The following is a 27,893-nucleotide window of genomic DNA, read 5'->3' as shown; positions in this document are numbered from 1 at the left end:
AAAGTTATTGCAGGGGATTGTAATGGGGAAGGAACCACAGCAGTTCCAGAAATGACCACGGACTTGGAGGGAACAGATGTGTAACGTAGCATTGAGCACCATTCACTATTGTGAAGCTAGGATTCTTGGCTTTCATACTGATGAAAATGTCGCCACATGAGTACTTTATACCATCTAGGATGTAACGGGCCACTGGGAGGCTTATGAGCCTTCCACAATGTCCAACCTATCCTGAATATTCTAGATGGAGGTAGACCTAGCGTTTAATAAGGTGTGAATCTGGGCTAAGGATTTGGCCATGGACTGATTTGATATGGGCTCTTGACTAGCAACTGCCTGGCTAGGGTACAGCAGGCAAAACAATGCTGCCTTCCTAGCTGTGGCTGGATAGGGAATAGCTCGCCAGTGGAGTAGTGTCGTAAGTTTAGGGATCATCCAGGCTCATAAAGATGACACCCTGCCTTGCTCCGAGGCTCTTCCGGGGTAAGCAGGAATAGTGGCAGCGTTTTCAAAGTCTGAAACGTGTGACAATTTGTCCTGAAGAAGGGTTGGGACTTACGAAGTAAAATGAAACCGAAATCCAAGAGGGCATACACCCAGCACCAGACATGGAGATGAGGACAAGCGAATACACCACGTGTACTTCTACAGATGACAGTAAGGTGAACAAGACAAACGTGGCTTGCATGACATGACTCGCATGAACTGATATGAGGCTTCGAGCATTTACATGGAAATGCTGATCTCCGAGATGGCCACCACAAACGATAAAAAGACTCATAATGGAGCCCGGCCAACAAAGAACTGATTTAGGCAACTTGAGCTTAGGTTTAACGTTGTCGACTATGCGAAACCACGCAACCTAATCAACGGATCATGATAAATTAATAACAAAAACTTGGTTGTACCAAATCCTGAAAAGGGGTGTCAGGATATTCTATACTAAAATCAAGCTGAAAAAGAAAGTGATAGGGATGGAATCGTGGCTCATGGAAGTACACCAAATTCATATATGTACCTCCGGCAGCCTATGAACTTATGCATAAAGAGAGGAGAAAAAAAAATCCTATATGTTACTTTTTTTTTTTTTTTCCTTTACAGACAAACAGGACACAAACAAGATACAAAACATGAAACTATGTACTCGCTAAGGAGGCACTAACATCCCCTAAAATATTAACACTTAGGAGTCAAGGTGCTATACATGACAACATGTAACTTGCTTCAAATACCTCACTTGACTGGTAGGAGAGTAAGGGTCCCCCCCCCCCATATTCTAAGCATTCAGCACCCCTAGCTGACTATGCAACAATGGTTCCAAAGAGTGGCATAGATTGAAAATGGCAGGTGTACCAGTGGTAAAATGTCTTTTTATATAAAACTAGCACTGCAAACAGACACCTTGCACCCAGATATCCCCTATATTCCTGCTGAAATAACACTCCACAGTGTAACCAGCTGATGGCGAAAAAATGAGAATTGGATGGTGTGCTAGCCTGCCAGCATCCTATATTGTATCGTATCAAGAACATGCAACAACGTGCATATGGGGACACCCCCTTGGACTTTAAAGGGCAGAGGAGAGCAATAAAGAGGTAATGTATGTAAAAAAAAATGCACAAAGGTGCCAACTTTATTGATATACAAAAATAGAAAATTATATTATGTAGAAACATAAATCATTTAAGAAATATAGACAGTACACCAATGAATGATTATCAATAAGACATATGTATGCCTAAAATACCCAAAGCTAATAATCCAGACTGCTGCTCAAAATAGCTTGAGATCAGTTGATTAGATTTATGTATACATCCTGACATGTTTTGGAAATTCTCATTGGTACTTTTTTTTTTCCTTCATCAGGGCAAATTTTATATATATATATATATATATATATATATATATATATATATATATATATATATATATATAATGTGTGTGTGTGTATGTATGTATATGTATGTATATATATAATATGTATATGTGTGTGTGTATATGTATATGAAAAGCATCAAAAAACTATGTTCTGAGACTTTTTATCATAATAAAATAACAAGGCCAAAGGTACGCACATATATTAGATTCGCTCAAGATAAAAATAAACAGCAGAGGAAAATACATGCTGGCTGCATGGGTCCATATACACATGACAAGATGGGATTGTTTGTGTATCCACGGGCCAGTCGTAGGCGCGCATTCACAAGAGACGCCTGATTTACCAACAGCGGCAAAGTTTGTACTGTGGGGACAATTGTGACAGTAAGGCGATTAAATCAGTCCTCCTCTTGTAAAAATATATAGTTTAAAAGAGAGTAAAGGAGTATAAAGATATTCACAGGCAAGGAGGCAAAGAGCTCAATATGCCTGCTATAGCTATTAAATTTACCTTGAATGAGACTGTGGGTGGTGCTGACATTGGGGCAGCAGCCAGTGAACTGAGAGACTCAAAACCGAGCGTCAGCACTTATATGTCCAGACCGACTGGCTTGAGCCAATCAGATTCCCTGTTCCACCTAATCGGCTCTATAGCAAACAGCTGGCGGTGGAACTCGAAACGTGTCTCTGGCGCGGAGACGCGCCCCCATATGGGTGTGACAGCGTCACTGGCGGAAAGAGATTCCCTGCTCGTCAAGGGGAAGTGATGGCAGGGACACATTGAAGCTCCTCCCAATGCAGATAGGGCTAAGGCGGATACGGGGAACATTACGTCATCCACCTACCTTGCACTGTGTGTATGCGAGACAGCGTGGAAAAAAGGGTCTGGGAGGCCACCTGGTGGGCAGAATATAAACGGCAGCCAGCATATTTAAAAAAAGAGAAGAAACAAAAACCAGTCCAAGGGGTCGTCCCCATATGCACATTGTTGCATGTTCTTGCTATGTAGCCAGCGGATGCTAGGCAACAAAGCTCATTTAATGGAGGTGGCAGGAAAATGTAAGGAAACAAACGAACTGACAGCACACATCCCCAGACTGGGGAAGCTGAGCTTAACACAATACAAGTGGGACTGCGTAAGCAGCCTAGGACTGACGGTACAAATACATCCATCAAGTTATAGGTAGAAGCTTATACATGTAGCACAGCAAAAACATGAAACGCATAGGAAAGAGAGGCACATTTAACGTACGAATGACGTTTATATGGCACGGCAGCCTTCAAAACGAGCAGGGAAATCGCCAGGGGTGGGGGGAGAGAGAGAGAGAGAGAGAGAGAGAGAGAGAGAGGGGCAGGGGTGGGGAGAGAGAGAGAGAGAGAGAGAGAGGCAGGGGTGGGGAGAGAGAGGCAGGGAGGGGGAAGAGAGAGGCAGGCAGAGAGGGAGAGAGAGACGGGGAGAGAGAGAGAATCCATAGTTAAAGCACACTGCTCTCTTCTCTCACAAAATGGCTGAAAAAGCTAATAATTTACATGTTTTTCTTGCATTGTGGACATTTGGGAGGGTCTCCAGAGGTTATCTTTAAAAAATGCTTCTAACCTCAACTGCTGATACCTGCTGCTAAACTCTGTATTTAAAAGCTGTTAAATGGAGGTTTTTCACTGTCGTTTATCAGCTGTCAATTTCCAGCTTTCAGAGGAGGTTTTTCAACTGCCTGTGAATGAGGCCTTTATAATTCATGTGTACACAAAGTATGCATTAACTTTATTGCAGTCTCAAAAATGACCTTGAGCTGTTCATTTTTCAGTTTTATAAAAGTGTTAACATTGCACTTAGAATAGGAGTCCTTTTTTTTTTTTTTCTTAGGTTGTTGAAACAGATGAAACTGCAAAAAAGCCTGACCAGATCCAAATAAGTAGTGAAGATGAGAGGATTGCAGTTCTACAACTTGAAAGAGTCCTTGCAGAAGACCGGGCATCAAAAGGTAATTTCTACTTTTTGATTCTTTGTGTGGAAGAAATTAGAAGAAATCTCTGCAAGGAATGGAAAGGAATGTTTAGGCACTAGAGATGACTAAGGTGTGCCCCCTTCTTGCCACTGGAAGGCATGCTGCACAACTAAAGGCTAAACTTTGTTTAGACACTTATCCCTCCCGGCTTAGATACACCCATGTTCCATCATAGCAAATGTATACTTTTACATTGAGAATTGTATATATGTTAAGGAGCAAAATAACTCAATCCCTGCTAGTAAAACACAACTCTATTATATGTGTCCATTTGTAAACCATTTATTTACTTTACATGCTTGGTTGGCCTTTATCTAATAGCTGGATATGTCTACAAATGTTATGTTTTGCATGCATACTAACAAAATGAACATGTGTTGTGATAATCCAGAGTGCTTTATCAGTATGCGCTGCCAGCTGCAATTTTCAGAAACACCCTCTCTGTTTTTTTGGGTTTGCCTTGGAAATGTTGATGGAATGAGTTATTGACACTGCTTCCAGGAGCAGGACAGACTGTGAAACTGTAAATGTCACTTGGTGTGTTGGAAATTCACAATAATGAGGTTTTTTCTGCTTTTTGGTTTGCATAAACCCGCCAGGATTTTAATGTGCAGCTATAGATAAGTTAAAATTAATGTTCAGTTATGATCAAATATCACAAAAAAACCTTGTAAACTGCAAAAATTTACAATCAATATCGGAATTCTCAAATATCACAAAACTGCAAAGAATTCTCGTCGGAAAAAGCTCTGATGGTTTTCCCGACGGAATTCCTCTCAAATTGTCTTGCCTACACACGGTCACACCAAATTCCGACTGCCAAGAACGCGGTGACGTACAACGGGACTAGAAAAAGGAAGCTCAATACCTAGTAGCCAATAGCTTCCATCTCGTAGTTGAATCTGAGCATGCGTGCGTTTTTGCTTGTCGGAATTGCATACACACGATCAGAATTTCCGATAGAAAGTTTTTCCATCGGGAAAATTGAGAATACGCTATCAAATTTTTGCTGGCAGGAATTCGGCCAGCTAAATTCCGATGGCGCATACACACGGTCCCATTTTTCGATGAAAAGCTCTCATCGGTCTTTTGCTGGCCGAAATTATGATTGTGTGTACGCGGCATTAAAGTGGTTCTAAATGCCTAAACATTTTTTACCTTTAATGCATTCCTTTAAGGTAAAAAATGTAGCAGGTAAGTATAGACATGTTTGTTATTTGAAAAAAAATCCTTTATAATCACTTTAATTGCTTTTCATGTGCAACACTAGCCATAACAAGTAGTCATACATAGGTCCTTTTCAAGTTTAAGTATTCTGATTTCTACCAAATGATGAGGACTTGACATATGCAACCCAGTGGTTATTGATTTATGGGCTTTAGGGGGCCTCATATGTGAGCCTTGAGTTCACCAAAGGGCCGCACATAATGTTCAATATATGTAATGCTTAAGAGGGCTGTCAGACTGCAGACCCAATATAGGAAATGATAGTCAGAGACTGCAGACATGCTACATTTGTGGCTAGAGATATGCTGCAGAATACAGTACAACATTTGGAGATGTTTTACATTAAGCTAGTAGAAATCACTGCTATTACTCCTAATCAGCGTTTTCACTACAGACTGCTGAGGTCCACACATCACATGCCAGCACTAGGGATGTATCCCCCTTATTATTCCTAATTAAACCTAATAACACGTCTCTACAATAGGACACAGACCATAAAAGTATTTTTGAAAAACACCATTTGAAAATACCCTTGTCACTTTTTGTACCAGATGTCTATATATTTAAAGCAGATCCAAATCTATGGGTGAAAAGATTAGTTAATATACTTACCTTTTTAAAGGCCTATAGCCAAAATGTAAAAGTTGCTCTGGAGTATACCTGTTAAAGTCCACATATGACCATATAATTTTACTTCACAAAATGTTGGTATTATTCATACTTCCAAACTGATTTGTTGGAAACTGGTGGTCTCTTTTTAGTCATATGTTTATGACATAGTATTGGCTTGCTTGTTCCTAGCAACAATTTGTTGACTTTTGTTGAGCATAAGTGCAGGGATTATTGAACTGTACTGATAGAGGGTGTTGTTAATTGGTTGTTCTGTTTACATCTCAATTGCTTTTTTTTCTCTGCTAGATGACCTCCATATGAAGCTGTTATCATTTGAGAAAGATGACGACCGCAATGAACATATCAACTTCATCACAGCAGCTTCCAACCTGAGAGCCAAAATGTATAATATTGAGCCAGCTGACCGACTGAAGACCAAGCGTATTGCCGGAAAGATCATCCCCGCTATTGCTACAGCCACAGCTGCTGTCTCTGGCCTGGTAAGTGGAAATATGCTTGTAACCCAACATGAAAGACTATTGGAACTTTTATGGGTTCTGTAAAATCAAAGAAAAAACCTGTACTTCCCAATAGCCACCATACAGGTAGACAGTAGGTGGGAAGTTTGATGTGTTGCTGCAAGCCAACTCAAGAATGATCTTTTTAATTGTACATCACAGAACACAGGGTTTTTCATGTTCATGACTACTTAGGTTATGCTGTCACTTTTCAGGTGAATGGATTGGCAAAACAAATGCAGTTTCTCTTTCGTTCATTGACGGACACAGCTCCATTAATCTTGACTGTGTAAGGTTATTACGTCACCTTCAGGAGAGGACTAGGCAGAACATGTAATACATGTGAAAAACAGAACTGTACAGTTCCGCCCAGGGGACTGTCCCTCTGGCAATAACCCCTCAGCCTGCTTCCTGCAGCGCAGTTTTTTTCTGCCTAGTGAAGGAGAAGGACCTAGGCTCCCTGCGGGAACATCGGTCCTGTGCTTTTTTCTGGATTTTTGCCTTTTGCCCAAGATTTTGGTCCTGTGATCTTCTATCAACAGCTGGCTGGGTGACAGGCTGGATAATATAGATCCTTGTAGTCTCCCCAGCCTGACCATCAAGCGTGTGCAGGCCCTAGCTACGTGACTGTGGTGTGTACACCTGGGCCGGGGGTCCTCCGGGGGGATCCGATCCTTGATTGGGGGCTGCGTTGGCTGTTTGTGTCCCTGGGGTCTCATCTGTCTCTTGCTGGTGTCTTGGGGCTCTGCACGGGCTCTGCATGTGCTACCGCCATAGTGCTGACCACCGCCATTTTCATGATTGTTGGGCATTTTCTGTTAGCCTCTGTGAGAAGCATGGTCGGCTGACATTTTCTCGGGGTCCGGCCTTTTTCCCTGTGATTTTTTTATTTTTTTTCTTTACAAGGATGGCCGGCTTGTTGTAGCCTCAGCGTGGTTTTTTTCCCCAGTGCTGGTTCCTGTGCCTCAGAACATTGCGTTTTTTTTTTTTGTTTTTTTTTCCTGGACACTTGTGAGCTGACTCAGCGACAGCACGGTGCAGCACTTGGTCAGGGTGCTGAGTCCTGCAGTGGGGAGCCTCAGTCTGTAGCAGCTAGGAGGGTGGGATTGAGCACCTTGTCCTAAGTCCCCAAGGGTGGCAGACAGGGTGGGCCAGCATGGCGTCAGAAGCTGGCGTTTCTTCCTTTCTTGAAACATTTGTTGCCAGGCTGGAGGTGGTGTGCAGGTGCAAAGGGGTAAAAAACACTCCCCCCCCCATCGTCTGGGGAGAACTCTGGTTCAGAATCGGGCCCTGTTCTGATGTGTCAGAGGACGCTGACAGGACCGTTCGGACAGTGAGGATGATTCCTTGTCTGGGTCTGCGCAGGAAAAAGCACTAGTTGGAGCACTTATAACCGCTGTGCGTGATACCTTGAAAATACAGGATGCAGCAGGATCCTCTGCTGAGGTGGAGGTCCCTTTTGGGTCCTGTAAGCCAGCCCGTACCTAAGGTGTTCCCACGGGAGTCTATGCCTCTTCCTGTCCCGGCGTGCTGTCTGCTGGGGGGCACACGGGTCCCAGAGACAGCGCGGACCATTCCCATTGAGCTGCACGGCTCGCGCATGCGCAGTAGGGAACCGGGAAGTGAAGCCGCAACGCTTCACTTCCTGATTCCCTCACCAAGAATGGCCTAACGATTGCTCGGCCTGGACTTCAGGAAAAGTATGTGCCCATTTATTAAAAGTCAGCAGCTGCAGTATATTTGTAGCTGCTGACATAAAAAATAATTTCGCTGGACTCCCTCTTTAAGGACCCTACCGACAGGAGGGCCAAGGCAGTGGCCCAGTCCATGTTTACAGTGGTGTGGTCAGCACTATGACCGGTACTGGCCAGGGCATTAGTGTCGCAGACCCTTACTGAGTGGGAAAAACGATTGCATCGTGAATTGGAGAAGCAACAGTCTCCTTCAGTCTGCATAGGACTAGCAGACCAGTTGGTGCACGGGCTTAAGTATGTCTGTGATGCGGCCCTGGATACGCTCTCCCATTGCTCTTCAGAGCATTGGTGTCAGCAGTGGTGTTACGGCGCCTAATCTGGCTGAAATGCTGGTCTGCGGACCAGGCATCTAAAAAAGCCTTGACGGATTTGCTCTTCCTTGGTGAGCGGCTATATAGAGCTTCGCTGGATGATGTTATTAAGAATGTCACAGGTGGGAAGAGCACGTTTCTCCCCCAGCCCAAGAAGGGTTAAGGAGCCATGCCACAGGCAAGAGCCCTCCTTTTTCGCTCAAGAGGCTTTTTCATCCGCCTGGGGCTTCAGGTAAGCGCTCCCAGTCCGACAGGACAACTGTGGAGGGACAAAAGCGTCCCTGGTCTCTCAAGCCCAGCAAGCAAAAGTACTATCGCATGAAGGTTTGCCCCCGCCCGACACACACGAGGGGGTTCGCCTTCGGGAGTTTGCAGCTTGGTGGACCTCCTGCCCAACCAATGGGTCTGCAAACTGATTTCATCAGGCTACAAGATAGAGTTCCTCTCTTGGCCACCAAACAGATTTTACCCCTCCAGCATACCCTTATTCCCGGGTCGCCGGAAGGCCCTGTTTGAGGCAGAAAGGGACCTGCGCAGCGGCGGGGTGATAGTGCCTGTTCCAAAACCGTAAAAGGTTTCAGGGATTCTACTCCAATCTGTTTGTAGTCCCCAAAAAGGAAGGGGTACGTCCAATCCTGGACCTAAAAGTCCTCAATTGCTTTGTGAAAGTACAAAAGTTCCAAATGTAATCAGTTCGCTCCGTAGCCGTAGTGCACTTGATCAGGGGGACTCCCTGGCATCTTTGGACATCCAGGACGCGTACTTGCATATACCTCGGGCATCAGAGATTTCAGCGATTTGCAGTGGGGTAGGAGCACTAACAGTTTGTGGCTCTCCCCTTTGGCCTGGCTTCAGCACCCCGAGTCTTTACCAAGGTACTGGCTCCAATTTTGGCGTTGTTGCAACAACGTGGGATCGCAATTGTGGGGTATCTGGATGATGTCCTTCTGAGAGCAGCTTCTGCCGCAGAATTAAGGGAGGATGTGATGATCACCCTGCAAACTCTACAGGAGTTTGGGTGGGTGTTGAACCTCAAAAAGTCGGTACTAGTGCCGACTCAGCACCTGGAGTACCTAGGCTTACTGCTGGACTCCGTTAAGGCGAGAGTGTTTCTCCCTCCAGACAAACTGCAGACTCTCAGAGCTGCGGTGAAGCTGCTGATGAACCGCAGGTAGTCGTCGCTGCGTTTCTGCATGCAAGTTCTGGGCCTCATGCTAGCTTCCTTCCAGGTGGTACCATACGCCCAATTTCACACCAGAGTCTTGCAGAGGGGGATATTGTCCGAATGGGACAAATCTCCGTTATCCCTGGATCGGCAGATTCAAGTGAGCCAGTCAGTCAGGGACTCTCTCTTCTCTGGTGGTTCAGATCTCCGGCCTTTCGGTCCGGGAAATTGTTCCTGCCTCTTCATTGGACGGTGATCACAATGGACGCCAACAAGACCGGCTGGGGTGGAGTACTGGGGGTACAATCGACCCAGGGCCTCTGGTTGAGGAGGAATACCAGTTACCGATCAATGTGCTTGAGCTTCAAGCGATAAGGCTATGCCTCTCCACATGGTCGATGAGACTACGAGGGCGTCTGATCAGAATCCAGTCAGACAACGCCACTGCGGTAGCATATGTCAACCATCAAGGAGGAACAAAAAGCTTGGCTGCAGCATGAGAGGTCGCTCACATTCTTCGGTGGGAAGAGCGACATGTACCGGCCTTGTCAGCCATATACATCCCGGGAGTAGAAAACTGGCAGGCGGACTATGTAAGTCGCCAGATGCTGGACCCTGGTCATTGCATCCTGGTCATTGCATCTGGAGGTGTTCAGGCTTCTTTGCCTGCGGTGGGGCACACTAGTTGTGGATCTTCTGGCCTCTTGGCTCAATCGAAAGGTGCGCAGGTTCGTCTCCAGGACAAGAGATCCTTGGGTGGACGCGTCAGACGCGTTGGTGGCTCCATGGGAGCAGTGCCGGTTGATTTACGCCTTCCCTTTGTCTGACTCAGTAATCTCCACGATGCTGAGGGCAAGAAAATCTTCTTCTCGGAAGATATACCATTGTACGTGGAAGGCTTATATCTCCATGTGTGAGGATCTGCGGTGGCGTCCACACACCTATTCCGTTTCCAGGATCCTGCTGTTCTTTCAGCGAGGAGTGGACCAGAAGCTGGCCTTGAGCAACATCAAGGGGCAGATATCAGCCTTGGGTGTTTTTTTCCAACAACCCCTGGCATCTCACTCATTAGTGAGCACCTTTGTGCAAGGGGTTCGACATGTAGTCCCTCCGGTGCAACAACCCCTACCTCCGTGGGATCTGAACCCGGTGCTATCGGCGCTTCAGATGCTGCAGTTTGAGAACATCAGGGAAATCCCCTTGTTGACTCTTTCTCAGAAAGTGGTCTTCCTAGTGGCTATTACATCTGCCAGGAGGGTTCCTGAGCTTGTGGCCTCGTCTTGCAAGTCACCCTATCTGGTTATCCACAAGGATAAGGTGGTGTTGCACCCACAACCTTCTTCTCTGCTGAAGCTGGTTTCGGCCCTCCATCTCAATGAGGACATTGTGTTACCATCTCTGTGTCCTAAACCGACACACCCTATAGAGGTGGCCCTCCATTCCCTAGATGTGGTCTGGGCCCTAAGGGTATACCTGTCTGCCACTGCTCCCTTCCGGAAGTCAGATTATCTGTTCGTTTCGGTTGCTGGTCCGAAAAAAAGGGCTGGCGGTCTCGTCGACCACCATCTCATGGTAAATCAGACAGATTGTGGTCCAGGCTTGCACCCTGAAGGGGCAGGTGCCCCCCTTTCCTGTCACGGCCCATTACACCAGGGCAATTGGGACCTCTTGGGCTTTCCGACATCAAGCGTCTGTCTCCCAGGTGTGTAAGGCAGCGACTTGGTCGTATGTTCACAAAGTTCTACAAAGTTGATGTAAGCGCATCTTCTGATGCCTGCTGTGGCCGCAAAGTTTTGCAGACAGCCATGTAATGTTGCAATATACACTCTTTCTTGTTAGAGGAAGTTACATTTTGATTGTGAATGCATTTTTTTTTCCATAACCAAGTTTTATTATGTCAAAGAAAAATAAAACAAGAAAAGGTGCATACATATTACATACAGCCAAAGTGTCACTGATATCAGAAGGGTGTACAGTAAGTAGAGTACAGCCGGTTCAAAACCGGTGTCATGAATAACAAACATTTGTAAAAAGGATCAAAAACAGGGAGAGAGCAGTAGCTGGTCCCGACCATGTGGGTCAGCTAGACCTAAACCAAAACACACAGGGGCAAACCATCTAACTGGCAACATAGATTCAAAATACCTTACGTACAAGTATCGGAGTCTTGTAACCAACGATCCCATATTCTGTCGTATTTGGCCGGGCATTCCCTGTTAATATACATAACCTTTTTATATGACCTTCCGCACCGAGAACAAGGTCTCATGCAGGAACATCTTAGCGTATTTGTCTATAGTATCTGATCTGGAAGCACCCCGAGTAGGCATTGTTTTGGGTCTAAGGTGATCGTGCAGGAATGTTATAACTTGCGCCCACAGGCCTTGTATTTTAGGACATGACCAGATTAAGTGAAAGAACGTACCCACCTCACTCCCACACATCTGACAAAGGGTAGATTGAGTGCTTCTGTATCTGGCAACCCGAAGGGGGGTGAGATATGCCTGGTGGATAATATAAATTTGGGTCAGTCTATCGGCAAATTTGGGTGCGACAGCCTTGCAGGATTCCAAAGCCTCCTCCCATTCCCCATCCTCCAAAGGGCCTATCTCTCTCTCCCACCGGGGCCTGAGATTATGTGCCAGGTTGGTGGAAACGGGGGTAGTGAGCATGTCATAGGACGAAGTTAATTTGCGGGGGTCAGTACTCTTGATTATGGCCATTAGTGCATTAGTGGCTGACTGCGGGATGGATTCCAAAAACTGAGCCCGGGCCACGTCTCACCTGTAAAAATCGGAAGAGCATGTATCTGGGGAGTGAAAATTCTTCTCTAAGCGTGGCAAAGGTTTTAAGGGTTCCGTCAACAAACAATTGATGCATATAGAGAATACCATGAGTAGACCAGAGGTCTGCATCGGGAAGTTGTAAAAATTCTGACAGAGCTTTATTATGCCATAATGGAGTGTAATCATTATAGAGTGGTATCCCTAGCTTGACAGAAGCTAAGTCCCATATGCGTCTGTAATGGTATAACAAAGTCTGTCTGTTGTCCCCCAGGCCCGCCCCGCTAAGGCCCATCGCCAGCGCGTAAATTGAATCTTCGGTGCATCAAGCCCACCTCAGGCATAGCAGTTGGAGAAACCGCCCTCTGTCCGTTTTGTCTATATGGTACAGTTGGGATAATTGTGCCACAATGTAATAAAGATTAAAATCTGGAAGGGCCATGCCCCCCAGGTCCGTGGGGTTTTTAACCACTTTCAGACCGGACCATTTTGCTGGTAAATGACCAGAGGTCTTTTTACACTTTGGCACTGCGCTGCTTTAACTGGTAATTGCGCGGTCATGCAATGTTGTACCCAAACAAAATTTGCGTCCTTTTCTTCCCACAAATAGAGCTTTCTTTTGATGGTATTTGATTGCCTCTGCGATTTTTATTTTTTGCGATATAAACGTAAAAAGACCGCAAATTTTGAAAAAAAATGATATTTTCTACTTTTTGTTATTAGAAAAATCCAATAAACTCAATTTTAGTCATACATTTAGGCCAAAATGTATTCAGCCACATGTCTTTGGTAAAAAAAAAGTCAATAATTGTATATTTATTGGTTTGCGCAAAAGTTGTCACATCTACAAACTAAGGTACGTTTTCTGGAATTTACGCAGCTTTTAGTTTACGACTGCCTATCTCATTTCTTGAGGTGCTAAAATGGCAGGGCAGTACAAAACCCCCCCAAATGACCCCATTTTGGAAAGTAGACCCCCTAAGGAAATTGATAAGAGGCATGTTGAGCCCATTGAATATTTTATTTTTTTGCCTCAAGCGATTGAATAATGACAAAAAAAAAATTTTTTTTTTTTTTTTACACAAAGTTGTCACTAAATGATATATTGCTCACACATGCTATGGGCGTATGTGAAATGACACCCCAAAATAAATTCTGCTGCTTCTCCTGAGTACGGGGATACCACATATGTGGGACTTTTTGGGAGCCTAGCCGCGTACGGGGCCCCGAAAACCAAGCACCGCCTTCAGGCTTTCTAAGGGCGTAAATTTTTGAGTTCACTTCTCACTACCTATTACAGTTTTGAAGGCCATAAAATGCCAAGATGGCACAAAACCCCCACAAATGACCCCATTTTAGAAAGTAGACACCCCAAGCTATTTGCTGAGAGGCATGTTGAGTTCATGGAATATTTTATATTTTGCCACAAGTTGCGGGAAAATTACAAACTTTTTTTTTTTTTTTTTTTTTTTCACAAAGTTGTCACTAAATGATATATTGCTCACACATGCCATGGGCATATGTGAAATGACACCCCAAAATAAATTCTGCTGCTTCTCCTGAGTACGGGGATACCACATATGTGGGACTTTTTGGGAGCCTAGCCGCGTACGGGGCCCCGAAAACCAAGCACCGCCTTCAGGCTTTCTAAGGGCGTAAATATTTGACTTCACTCCTCACTACCTATTACAGTTTTGAAGGCCATAAAATGCCAAGATGGCACAAAACCCCCACAAATGACCCCATTTTAGAAAGTAGACACCCCAAGCTATTTGCTGAGAGGCATGTTGAGTCCATGGAATATTTTATATTTTGCCACAAGTTGCGGGAAAATTACAAACTTTTTTTTTTTTTTTTTTTTTTTCACAAAGTTGTCACTAAATGATATATTGCTCACGCATGCCATGGGCATATGTGAAATGACACCCCAAAATAAATTCTGCTGCTTCTCCTGAGTACGGGGATACCACATATGTGGGACTTTTTGGGAGCCTAGCCGCGTACGGGGCCCCGAAAACCAAGCACCGCCTTCAGGCTTTCTAAGGGCGTTACAGTTTTGAAGGCCATAAAATGCCAAGATGGCACAAACCCCCCCCAAATGACCCCATTTTGGAAAGTAGACACCCCTAAATTTAGGGGTACACTAGTGAGACTAGGTAATAAATGGCGGGTGCCCTGAAACTATAAAAAAATAACTAACCAACCAGCGTCACCTGTAACAGTTATATGGTGATCACTGGTGAAAGGGTTAACTAGGGGGCAATCAGGGGGCTTTATGCGGTAGTATATGGGGGTCCCTGGCGCTATAAAAAGCTGCGGCGAACCTAAATACCTACTTGCCTAACTAGCGTCACCTGTGACACTAATACAGCGATCAGAAAAACGATCGCTTATTAGGCTGGGTTCACACTGGAGCGATGCGGGAACGCCACGAATGCGCGGCGGGTTCCCGCATCGCATGCCTCCCGGCGGCAGTTCACACTGCCCTATGCGAACTGCTGGGAGTGTCAGTGAAATGTTACTGACACCCCCAGATCAGTTCGCATATCGCAGTGCGATCTGCAAACTCGGATCGCATGGTGTGAACACCCATGCGATCCGATTCTGCTGCGGGCCAAAAAAAGGGTCCCGTGCGAATTTGCGGCGGGTGCGGCGGGTGTGGCGGGTGCGGCGAATGGCTGAACTCGAATCGCACAGAGATCGGATGTGATTTGCACTGCAGTGCGAATCACATCCGTTCTCAAACCGCTGCAATCTGAACCCAGCCTTAGTGACACTGGCGACGGGGGGTGATCACGGGGTTAAACCTTTATTGGGGGGGTTAGGGGGGTACCTTAGAACTAAAGGGGGCTAACCCTAACTGCCCTAACAGTTATTAGTCACAAATGACACCCGCCGGGTGATCAGGGGGTTAAACCTTTATTAGGTAATAAATGGCGGGTGCCCTGAAACTATAAAAAAATAACTAACCAACCAGCGTCACCTGTAACAGTTATATGGTGATCACTGGTGAAAGGGTTAACTAGGGGGCAATCAGGGGGCTTTATGCGGTAGTATATGGGGGTCCCTGGCGCTATAAAAAGCTGCGGCGAACCTAAATACCTACCTGCCTAACTAGCGTCACCTGGGACACTAATACGGCGATCAGAAAAATGATCGCTTATTAGGCTGGGTTCACACTGGAGCGATGCGGAAACGCCGCGAATCCGCGGCGGGTTCCCGCATCGCATGCCTCCCGGCGGCAGTTCACACTGCCCTATGCGAACTGCTGGGAGTGTCAGTGAAATGTTACTGACACCCCCAGATCAGTTCGCATATCGCAGTGCGATCTGCAAACTCGGATCGCATGGTGTGAACACCCATGCGATCCGATTCTGCTGCGGGCCAAAAAAAGGGTCCCGTGCGAATTTGCGGCGGGTGCGGCGGGTGTGGCGGGTGCGGCGGGTGCGGCGAATGGCTGAACTCGAATCGCACAGAGATCGGATGTGATTTGCACTGCAGTGCGGTGCGAATCACATTCGTTCTCATAAACCGCTGCAATGTGAACCCAGCCTTAGTGACACTGGCGACGGGGGGTGATCACGGGGTTAAACCTTTATTGGGGGGGTTAGGGGGGTACATTAGAACTAAAGGGGGCTAACTCTAACTGCCCTAACAGTTATTACAGTCACAAATGACACCAATGCAAAAAAAAAAAAAAAAAAAAAAAAATGACATTGGTGTCACTGTGACTGGGGGGCAGGGGTAATTGGGGGGGTGATCGGGGGGTAAAGGGGGGGTGTGAGTGTGCCTGGCATGTTCTACTGTGTGTGGGATGTGTTGGTGCAACTCACTGATCCGCTCTCCTCCGTGTCGGAACGAAAAATACCGACACGGAGGAGAGAATACATCACTTCCTCTCCTGTGTTTACATTACAGGAGAGGAAGTGATGTCACCGGGGATTTCTATTCGTCGGGAGCGATCGCGAGGGGGTGGCCATGAATGAATGGCCGTCCCCTCGTCCGGGATCGCTCCCGAACGAAAACCGACCGCCGCAGGCACCGGGCGGGGGCCCGATCGGGCCCCCGACCCGCGGGAGGCAAATCACGTACATGTACGTGCTTATGCCTGCCCGTGCCATTCTGCCGACGTACATCGGCGTTAGGCGGTCGGCAAGTGGTTAAGCACCTGCCAAGCTAATTTGTGTCTGTTGTTTCCCCATACAAAGGGTTTAAGAAGGGCCTCAAGGGATTTAAAATGCTTCAAGGGTAAGTATATCGGGGAGTGCCAGAGAACATAGAGGATCTTGGGCAGCAGAACCATTTTGATGAGGTTTACCCGGCCCCAAACCCCCAGTGGTAGACAGGCCCAGGCCCGTAGTTTGGATTTAACGTGGGAAATTAGAGGGATTAAATTTAAATGTATATAATCCGTTGGTGATCTGGATACGCATATCCCTAGGTACTTGATAATGCTGACTCGTTGTAATTGCAAACTGCCCTGAAATTCAGTCGTGGGAAGCTGTCAAGTGGAAGAATTTGGGATTTCCCCCAGTTGATCTTTAGCCCGGAGAAGGTCCTGAACCTTTCAATTGTTTGGAGAGCCGCGTGCAGAGAGGGGCCCGGGTCTGCCAGGTATAACAGTGTGTCATCAGCATACATGCTGATCTTTTCAGTTAGTGCGCCATGGCTCAATCCCCTGATCTCTGGGTTAGCTCAGATGGGCACGGCCAAGGCGTATAATAGTGGTGAAAGAGGGCAGCCTTGTCTCGTGCCTCTACTGAGGTCGAACATTCGAGATGGCCAGCCATTAGCCACCACCTTGGCCGGGGGCGCCTGGTACAACAGTTGCACCCATTTAATGAACCGTGGTCCAAAGCCATATCCCTCCAAGCAGCTCCAGAGAGAGCCCCACTCCACTGAATCGAACGCCTTTGCTGTATCCAATGTCACCACCACCCGTGACCCAACTTCTGCGTGTGTAGCCTGTAGGTTGATGTAAAGTTTGCGTAGATTAACCACTTGCCGACCGCCTCACGCCGATGTACGTCGGCAGAATGGCACGGGCAGGCATAAGCACGTAGATGTACGTGATTTGCCTCCCGCGGGTCGGGGGCCCGATCGGGCCCCCGCCCGGTGCCTGCGGCGGTCGGTTTTCGTTCGGGAGCGATCCCGGACGAGGGGACGGCCATTCATTCATGGCCACCCCCTCGCGATCGCTCCCGACGAATGGAAATCCCCGGTGACATCACTTCCTCTCCTGTAATGTAAACACAGGAGAGGAAGTGATGTATTCTCTCCTCCGTGTCGGTATTTTTCGTTCCGACACGGAGGAGAGCGGATCAGTGAGTTGCACCAACACATCCCACACACAGTAGAACATGCCAGGCACACTCACACCCCCCCTTTACCCCCCGATCACCCCCCCAATTACCCCTGCCCCCCAGTCACAGTGACACCAATGTCATTTTTTTTTTTTTTTTTTTTTTTTTTTGCATTGGTGTCATTTGTGACTGTAATAACTGTTAGGGCAGTTAGGGTTAGCCCCCTTTAGTTCTAATGTACCCCCCTAACCCCCCCAATAAAGGTTTAACCCCGTGATCACCCCCCGTCGCCAGTGTCACTAAGGCTGGGTTCACATTGCAGCGGTTTATGAGAACGAATGTGATTCGCACCGCACTGCAGTGCAAATCACATCCGATCTCTGTGCGATTCGAGTTCAGCCATTCGCCGCACCCGCCGCACCCGCCACACCCGCCGCACCCGCCGCAAATTCGCACGGGACCCTTTTTTTGGCCCGCAGCAGAATCGGATCGCATGGGTGTTCACACCATGCGATCCGAGTTTGCAGATCGCACTGCGATATGCGAACTGATCTGGGGGTGTCAGTAACATTTCACTGACACTCCCAGCAGTTCGCATAGGGCAGTGTGAACTGCCGCCGGGAGGCATGCGATGCGGGAACCCGCCGCGGATTCGCGGCGTTTCCGCATCGCTCCAGTGTGAACCCAGCCTAATAAGCGATCATTTTTCTGATCGCCGTATTAGTGTCACAGGTGACGCTAGTTAGGCAGGTAGGTATTTAGGTTCGCCGCAGCTTTTTATAGCGCTAGGGACCCCCATATACTACCGCATAAAGCCCCCTGATTGCCCCCTAGTTAACCCTTTCACCAGTGATCACCATATAACTGTTACAGGTGACGCTGGTTGGTTAGTTATTTTTTTATAGTTTCAGGGCACCCGCCATTTATTACCTAATAAAGGTTTAACCCCCTGATCACCCGGCAGGTGTCATTTGTGACTAATAACTGTTAGGGCAGTTAGGGTTAGCCCCCTTTAGTTCTAAGGTACCCCCCTAACCCCCCCAATAAAGGTTTAACCCCGTGATCACCCCCCGTCGCCAGTGTCACTAAGGCTGGGTTCACATTGCAGCGGTTTATGAGAACGGATGTGATTCGCACCGCACTGCAGTGCAAATCACATCCGATCTCTGTGCGATTCGAGTTCAGCTATACAGATAGTATGGCTGAATTCGTGTCGCACCCGCCGCACCCGCCGCAAACTCGCACGGGACCCTTTTTTTGGTCCGCAGCAGAATCGGATCGCATGGGTGTTCACACCATGCGATCCAAGTTTGCAGATCGCACTGCGATATGCGAACTGATCTGGGGGTGTCATTAACATTTCACTGACACTCCCAGCAGTTCGCATAGGGCAGTGTGAACTGCCGCCGGGAGGCATGCGATGCGGGAACCCGCCGCGCATTCGTGGCGTTCCCGCATCGCTCCAGTGTGAACCCAGCCTAATAAGCGATCGTTTTTCTGATCGCTGTATTAGTGTCACAGGTGACGCTAGTTAGGCAGGTAGGTATTTAGGTTCGCCGCAGCTTTTTATAGCGCCAGGGACCCCCATATACTACCGCATAAAGCCCCCTGATTGCCCCCTAGTTAACCCTTTCACCAGTGATCACCATATAACTGTTACAGGTGACGCTGGTTGGTTAGTTATTTTTTTATAGTTTCAGGGCACCCGCCATTTATTACCTAGTCTCACTAGTGTACCCCTAAATTTAGGGGTGTCTACTTTCTAAAATGGGGTCATTTGGGGGGGGGGGTTTGTGCCATCTTGGCATTTTATGGCCTTCAAAACTGTAACGCCCTTAGAAAGCCTGAAGGCGGTGCTTGGTTTTTGGGGCCCCGTACGCGGCTAGGCTCCCAAAAAGTCCCACATATGTGGTATCCCCGTACTCAGGAGAAGCAGCAGAATTTATTTTGGGGTGTCATTTCACATATGCCCATGGCATGCGTGAGCAATATATCATTTAGTGACAACTTTGTGAAAAAAAAAAAAAGTTTGTAATTTTCCCGCAACTTGTGGCAAAATATAAAATATTCCATGGACTCAACATGCCTCTCAGCAAATAGCTTGGGGTGTCTACTTTCTAAAATGGGGTCATTTGTGGGGGTTTTGTGCCATCTTGGCATTTTATGGCCTTCAAAACTGTAATAGGTAGTGAGAAGTGAACTCAAAAAATTACGCCCTTAGAAAGCCTGAAGGCGGTGCTTGGTTTTCGGGGCCCCGTACGCGGCTAGGCTCCCAAAAAGTCCCACATATGTGGTATCCCCGTACTCAGGAGAAGCAGCAGAATTTATTTTGGGGTGTCATTTCACATATGCCCATGGCATGCATGAGCAATATATCATTTAGTGACAACTTTGTGAAAAAAAAAAAAAAAAAAAAAAAGTTTGTAATTTTCCCGCAACTTGTGGCAAAATATAAAATATTCCATGGACTCAACATGCCTCTCAGCAAATAGCTTGGGGTGTCTACTTTCTAAAATGGGGTCATTTGTGGGGGTTTTGTGCCATCTTGGCATTTTATGGCCTTCAAAACTGTAATAGGTAGTGAGGCGTGAAATCAAAAATTTACGCCCTTAGAAAGCCTGAAGGCGGTGCTTGGTTTTCGGGGCCCCGTACGCGGCTAGGCTCCCAAAAAGTCCCACATATGTGGTATCCCCGTACTCAGGAGAAGCAGCAGAATTTATTTTGGGGTGTCATTTCACATACGCCCATAGCATGTGTGAGCAATATATCATTTAGTGACAACTTTGTGTAAAAAAAAAAAAAAAATTTTTTTTTTGTCATTATTCAATCGCTTGAGGCAAAAAAATAAAATATTCAATGGGCTCAACATGCCTCTTATCAATTTCCTTAGGGGGTCTACTTTCCAAAATGGGGTCATTTGGGGGGGTTTTGTACTGCCCTGTCATTTTAGCACCTCAAGAAATGAGATAGGCAGTCGTAAACTAAAAGCTGCGTAAATTCCAGAAAACGTACCTTAGTTTGTAGATGTGACAACTTTTGCGCAAACCAATAAATATACAATTATTGACTTTTTTTTTACCAAAGACATGTGGCTGAATACATTTTGTCCTAAATGTATGACTAAAATTGAGTTTATTGGATTTTTCTAATAACAAAAAGTAGAAAATATCATTTTTTTTCAAAATTTGCGGTCTTTTTACGTTTATATCGCAAAAAATAAAAATCGCAGAGGCAATCAAATACCATCAAAAGAAAGCTCTATTTGTGGGAAGAAAAGGACGCAAATTTTGTTTGGGTACAACATTGCATGACCGCGCAATTACCAGTTAAAGCAGCGCAGTGCCAAAGTGTAAAAAGACCTCTGGTCATTTACCAGCAAAATGGTCCGGTCTGAAAGTGGTTAAAGGAAGTGTTACGGCCTGGCATGAATCCTGCTTGATCTACATGTATGAGGGACAGAATAACTTGATTTAATCTAAGGGACAGTACCTTGGCTAGTATTTTTATATCCACCTGTAGTAGGGAAATGGGACGATAGGATTCGGGGTAGCCCGGGTCCTTCCCCGGTTTGGGGATAAGGACTATCGTCGATTCCCGCATAGAGGGGGGCAGGATGAAGTTTTCAAATAGTTGATTAAATAATGCAAGCAGTTTAGGAGTTAGTAGTTCTCTAAATTGGGAGTAAAATTCAACAGGGAGACCGTCAGATCCAGGAGATTTGGATCTGGCGAAACTTGCGATCGCAGTATCTATTTCTTCCGTGGTAAGGGGTGCCTCAAGTGACTCTACTTGATCTTTCGTCAACTGGGGGAGGGTGATGCTGTGAAGGAAATTGGTCTGCACGTCCGTCGGGTGTGTCACTGTTGTTTTGTATAGATCCGCAAAAAATTCCCTGAACTTGGAGGTGATACTGTGGGGGTCTGTAATCCATCCACCCCCTGGGCCATGAAGGGTGACATTGTGAATGCATTTTGATGCATATGTTAGCAGCAAGTTCTGATGCGGTTGGTTCAGAGGGTGTCTCCTCCGTTGGGGACCACCTCTGGTTGTGGGTGAAGTTATGTTTGCTTTTCCCACCCTTCGTTATGACACTGATTAGGGACATCCCTACGGTCAAGATTAATAGAGCTGTGTTCGTCAATGAACGAAAGAGAAAATAGGATTTTTGTACTATGTGCAATGTCCCTACCAGTTATGTAACTGTGGTGATCCCCAGAGTGCTCCCAGTGTGCTAGATGGTGCTTAGTATACGGTTTGTTGGATGGGTGTACTGTGTGGATGATGGAGCCACTATACTGCTGTAGTGGTGTTTGGGAAAGGTGGGATCATGTACATGCAGCTATCTGACATAAAGCCACACGTGTGTGGGTGTCCTCTTGAGTCTGGTCTGTTGTGACACGTGTATACCGAACGTGTTTTGAGGCTGGATTCACACCTATGCTGTTTTAGTGCATTTTGCAGCTTTGCACCACAGAACGCGTTCCATAGGAAACCATGTTAAATTGACTGTAGTGCAAACCTGCAAAATACAAAAAGCACCAAAAATGCATAGGTGTGAATCAAGCCTAAAAGACTCTTCTCCTACAGCAGTCACATGTTAAATTTAACATACAGCTACATCGACTGATAAGAGCCCACAAGTACTGTCGGAGCACCAAAATGCAGGGGTTTTTGCGTCACAATCAGGTGTCTTGGTTCTTGCCAGATGCTCCTCTCAGCTGGAAGACCAATCCCATGTTGTACAGACCCCCCCCCCACCCCCCACCCCCCTTTTGCAATAGCATGAGGTGTTGGAGGAACATCTTTTGAACAAGTATGAGAGGAAAGTGGAAGCCATAAAGACCAGTGAGGATTGGGAATCCTCACTGGGGATGTCTCAGTCGCAAAAGACCATGGTGGGCTTTCTGGCCTACGTGGCACACGCAAATTCGAAGTTGCTGCTTCCAGGGTGCTCTTTTTCCCAACAGTCACTCGATTTGGGTTCAAGCGACTGCCTAAGAACCCCAAATCTTTTCCTGTGCATCCTCATTTGCAGGAATTTAATGTATGATGATTGGGTTCAACCAAAGATGGTGTTTCCACCTGAAGCGATTTTCTCAGCAGTACCTATGGAGGACGAATTCTACAAAAAGGGGATTCTTCAGCTGCTGACCCAGCCAGCCATTTCCTACTAATGGTCCTGGTCTTCCAAGACATTACAGATGTTTGAGGCCCTCTTTAAGGCATCCTTCTCTCTGGTTGGGGCAACACTTCAGTCCGCAGTAACTTCGGTTGACGTTGACCATTAGGGGGTTGAGCGTGGGGGTTAAAGAGGTGCTGATAAGCTGGGGGGGTGGGGTCACCACAGGGATGGCGGTGGTCAAGAGGCAGAGGGTTTGGGGCAGGTGTCCAGCTGCTCCACTCCTTCTGCCGATCTTCTCCCAGCCTGACTGAAATGTGACATGCCAGAGAGATCTAAGCCACAAGACCCATCCTGCCATGTGCTCTGTGCCCCATGCTCACCTCCGATGCCCAGCACCCTCCTCCCTGCTGTCTCCTGTCTGACCCCCCACTCCGTCCAGGTGGCAGGGCACTCTGCATGGATCACCAGCCACCCACCTACAGGCTGGGATCCCCGCCACTCAAATGAGGAGCGCTTCTCATTAGTGAGGGAGCGCCCCACTCCTACCTTCTCTCTGGGACCAGCCTCCCCCCTACTCACTGTGCCATTGGTCGGGTGTTTAGGGGATCCCGCTACACAGGTTAAGGTGCATGTTACTGCTCCCCCATCTTGGCATCCATGGGTGTAGTGTATATGTCAGAGCACAGTGCCCCCACCCCCCTTGGGGCCTGTGTGCAATGAGCACGTTGCAGCCATGGATAATATGCTACTGGTCCCAAACCAGGGATCCTCAAACTTGTGGCGGATGCCCCGATACCTCTATGGTGTCAGTTCTTCCCTGATCTACGTCTTTCCTCTGCTGCAGCTTCTTCCTCACTTGTTATGCAGGATAAAGGTGGAAGGCATTCTGATGATTTTGATCGCACCAACTTGGCCAAGGTGAATGTGGTATGCAGACATCGTAAATCTCATGGCAGACGAGCCATGGGCTCTTCCAGATCAACCAGATCTGTGCCCACGGGTCCAATCTTCCATCCTGATTTACGATCGCTAGTTTTGACAGCTTGCCGGTTGAAGTCCATGTCCTGAAGTACAGGGATATTTGACTAAAGGGACATAGTTTGGTTAAGCTGCAGCTGACCTTATGTTAATGTTTGTTGTAATTGTAATATCTTATTTTAAAATCTGTACTGGTCTATTGTTCTTTGTCAAAATAATTCATTCACAAGAAGGTATTAGCCGGGAAATGCAAATCATCAATTCTTACTCAGCCTTCTTATTTAACTTCCATCCTAGGTTGCCCTGGAGTTGATTAAATTGGTTGGCGGACATCCATTTGAAGCTTACAAGAACTGTTTCTTTAACCTTGCAATTCCAATCATTGTGTTCACAGAGACAGCAGAAGTAAAAAGAACACATATCAGGTAACGTATTGACCAAATGTCATAAAGGCATATTCTTTGTTTTCCCTTCATTAGGCATTTTATATGAATTCTCATTTATATTTCATTATCAGATCTTATAAGAGACATTGAAGTAATTACTTCAATTACATTTGTTTCATTTGTGTAATTACTATTGTCATATTTTAATGTCCCCTCAAGGAAAAAATCCACCCTTGCAGTGGACCTTCCCGCACACTTGAAGTGATGGTTTGTTATGTTTTGGAGGTTTCACAAGGGGCTCTATCACTTACCTGCATCTTCGCTCCTGCTGGCTCCAACACTCTCCCCCCACTGTCTGAAGCTTCAGCCTGTAGGCGGGAGTCTGAACATCATTGCGTACAATACAGGAACATTAACCCTGCATAGCATGCTGGGAGACTGGAGTGCAACCAACCACAGCTTAATCTGCCCATAAATGAGTCAGTTTTTTTGTATTTTTATATTTTATTTTTTCTAACCGTTTTCAGATGGTTGAACAAAAAAACTGACCCAGTTTCCACCTCCACACGTTTGAGGTGGGTGGGGTAATCCTCCCTCTGTGTACAACCACAGTGCCGGTACATGGATTAAAATTTGACTGGCCCCTGCAGAATTGGCCGAATTTAGATCCATCTATGGACCCCTTTAGAGAGCAGGCTGCAGGGCAAACAATGTCACAATGCCAGGGGAAGCTTACTGGAGTAAGGTAAGCATTTACGCCTTAATCCTCTGCCCCTAGACTAAATGAGCTATTAGCTTTCCAATGGTGATTTTTCTTTTCTTTTTTTCTTTTTTTTTGTGGTGGAAGAATGTTGTTATATGTACTTTTATGTATGTTAGGCATTTCTGTTTCTGCTTGTCTGCAGTGTAAAATAATTCCACTTCCCGAAGTCAAGTGTAACGATCACTGTTGTGTTATGACACATTTTTTTGCTGTCTTAGCTGTAACACCCAGTAAGTAAACATGAGTATTTTTTGCTGGCCGCCTAGTATGTTTGTTTTAGGGCCCATCCACACTAGGAACTGCATGTAAATCTCCCAGGAATGCTGTGCGATTTACATGAGGTTCTGTGCAGTGCGAACGCAGCACCATTCATTTTCAGTGGGATGGAATCGCACCACAATAAAAGTTGTGCATACACTACTTTTGGAAACGCACTGCGACCAGATTGCATAGTTTTGTACCATACGATTAGGTGCAGGCAAACTGTTTGTGACCTGCATTTGGAGTGTCGTTAGCTTTGCACTGACACCCGCTGCAGATCTCAAGGGCAGTGCAGTCTGAATATGGTGCAGGAAACCGGAACAAAGCACAGGTTTCCTGCACAGCATTGTGGGGTAAAGCTTATTTAAAAGTTAACATTGCTACACCATAGTGATCCCCCAACCATGTAATCAAAGAATATGTTGCCCTACCCACAAGACCATCATATACTTCAGATAAAAAATACCACACCAGGGTAGTACAAGGCAGTAGATTGTGTTGCACCAAAAGTAGTGTATGCAGTACTTTTTCAGTGTACACCACTACAGCCTGATGATGTGCAGTGGCCATGTAGGGAGCAAGGTTTTTACCTCATTTTTTGTTGGAACTGCGCTGTCCAGCACATTACCAATGCACACGAGTGTGAGCCAGCTTTGAAGTAATTGTTTCAATACTGTTTTTATAACAAAATTCGGTTGGTAAAGCTATAGGAACTGTATAGTTAGGAAATGGCTATAGAATTATATAGCTATAGTTAGAAGCTCCAGTGCCCTGCAGCTTTAACAGAGTGAGATCTCTAATGTGCTTTCTAATAAGAGCTATTGGCACTTGAAAGTGGTCCTCTAGCAGCCATGCATGACCTCTAATGTGCACTCTGGTAATAAGAGCGATTGACTTTTGAATGTGGCTATTTACCAACATTACTATCTTATCAGTTTGTGATTAATAAAAAAATGTTAAGGTGCTAGAAGTATCCATTTTTTCCGGGTCCACAGTTTACTATTCTGTTAAACCAATTATGGATCATATGCTTTCCTAAATTTAATATAAGGAACTTTAAGTGTTTTGTTTTTACAAATCATGCCAACCTGGCTATATAAAAAGTAAACTGAACACCGACTAGAAAAACCAAATCCAATGTGAAAATCAGCATGTCGTACACCAAAGATGTCACTATTTTGAAAGAAACATTGAGCTAAACAGACATGCTGCACATCCCTGTTTGAAGATTGCCCCTCTCTGATATGTTTCACCTTTTGTGACTGATGTCTCCAGGTTTCAATTTGCATCATGTACCATTTGACTCCGTAAATTTTGTTCCAAAAGACATCACTGGTGTGTAGCCCACTAATTTTCACATTGGATTTGTATGGAGTGTCAACAAGGTCATTGGCCAGCCCCTAGTGTTTCCTGAAGTAGAGGGAAGTGACTGGGGCCTTTTTGAGTGGTGTGAGGTCTTTGTGGATATGAATCTGAATGTTCGTTATGATTTGTGCCACAGAAATGGAATTTCATTCACGATCTGGGACAGGTGGACAATCTATGGAAAGGAAGACTTCACTCTACTGGACTTCATCAATGGTGTCAGGGTAATTGTCTTGCCTTATTCACATTTCCTTATTCTGTATGTAAACTCTGTATCTTACCAGAATTTCTGTGTGATTGATCCAAACATTGCTAGAAATTATGAAGGTAAAACAAACATACAATGAAAGAGTCTGTGCAAATCCTCCTCCTCCTGAGATTGTATAAAAAGACCATTGTATACCCACGTGCATCACTTTCCTGCATTTGAAAGATGAGGATAGTGCTTTGTCCGGTTCTGAAATGCATGAGAAGAGTCAGAATGCTAACCCATCTCTAAAGCCAGACCTTAAAGAGGAACTGCAGTCTGCTCCCATAATTTGTTATAAAAACATTGTTGCCATTCTGAAGCTTCCCTCCAACCACTTTGCATATTATTTTATATATACTGTAATTCTGTACTTTACAAATATGCTGCAGAAATCTCCCTCCATGGTCTGGCTGCAACCATTTTAACTGTGGGCATCGGAAGCTGCTGTCTGTTCACTTCCTAGATTTACACAGAGGCACACCTCCAGCTCTGCAGCTCTCATTGGCCCTCGTATGACCCATCCCATGTCCCTTCATGGCAAACTCTCACAAGAGTGAGAGAACTGTGCATGATGTCATAAGCCTAGGCTTTTTACCAGACGAGAAACAGGAAGTGGTCTGTATAAAGTATTTACTGGCAGAAAAAAAATGTTTCTCTTGTATTCACCGACCGACACAGTTCCTCTCTTAGCCATTGGGTTGTTATGTCCACCACTAGGAGAATACTAGGCATTACTTGTTATGTAACACTCAGAACCTTCCAGTTACGCCCATGCAGTCATCAGTTTTATTTTGCCTAGTGAAGGAGAAGGACCTAGGAACCCTGCAGGCCCATCGATCCGTGCTTTTTTTTCTGCAGAAGCGTGACTTTTTACGCAAGATGATTGATCCTGTGATCTGCTATCAACAGCCGGCTGGGTGACAGGCTGGATACCCTTATCATTGTAGTCTCCCCAGTCTGGCCATCGAGCGTGTGCGGGCCGCAGCTCCGCGCTAGGCAGGCCATGACAAAACCTCAGCTCCAGAGGTGGTCGTGAGCTTTTATGCTCCGGGGCACACACATGACCGGGCTACTGATGTCTGTGTCACTGTGCCAGGCCAACAGCCACTCTGTACCGATCAGTAAGTGAGTCTGTGATGGAATGTCTCCCAGCTCTGCAGGACTGGTAAGTACAGCTCTCCCTGCTTCGGTGGGGCTGAGCAGCTGGGCAT

At 46.1% G+C, this 27,893-nt stretch overlaps 1 protein-coding gene across 2 annotated transcripts in view; it reads left to right on the top strand.

The window, feature by feature from the left end:
- Positions 1-27,893, top strand: part of UBA6 (ubiquitin like modifier activating enzyme 6) — a 179,489-nt gene that overhangs the window by 126,339 nt on the left and 25,257 nt on the right. For both annotated transcript variants that reach the window (XM_077476136.1, XM_077476137.1), the window contains exons 28-31: positions 3,743-3,860; positions 6,030-6,223; positions 23,955-24,082; positions 26,569-26,656. In XM_077476136.1, the coding sequence (XP_077332262.1) occupies positions 3,743-3,860; positions 6,030-6,223; positions 23,955-24,082; positions 26,569-26,656 (528 nt within the window). The remainder of the gene's footprint in view (positions 1-3,742; positions 3,861-6,029; positions 6,224-23,954; positions 24,083-26,568; positions 26,657-27,893) is intronic.

This window comes from Lithobates pipiens, unplaced genomic scaffold, assembly GCF_037356315.1.
Source record: "Lithobates pipiens isolate NorthernLeopardFrog02 unplaced genomic scaffold, aLitPip1_a1.2 Scaffold_13, whole genome shotgun sequence".
Classification (NCBI taxonomy): domain Eukaryota; kingdom Metazoa; phylum Chordata; class Amphibia; order Anura; family Ranidae; genus Lithobates; species Lithobates pipiens.
Note: the sequence above shows the minus strand (reverse complement) of the source record. Positions and strands in the feature narration are given on the sequence as shown.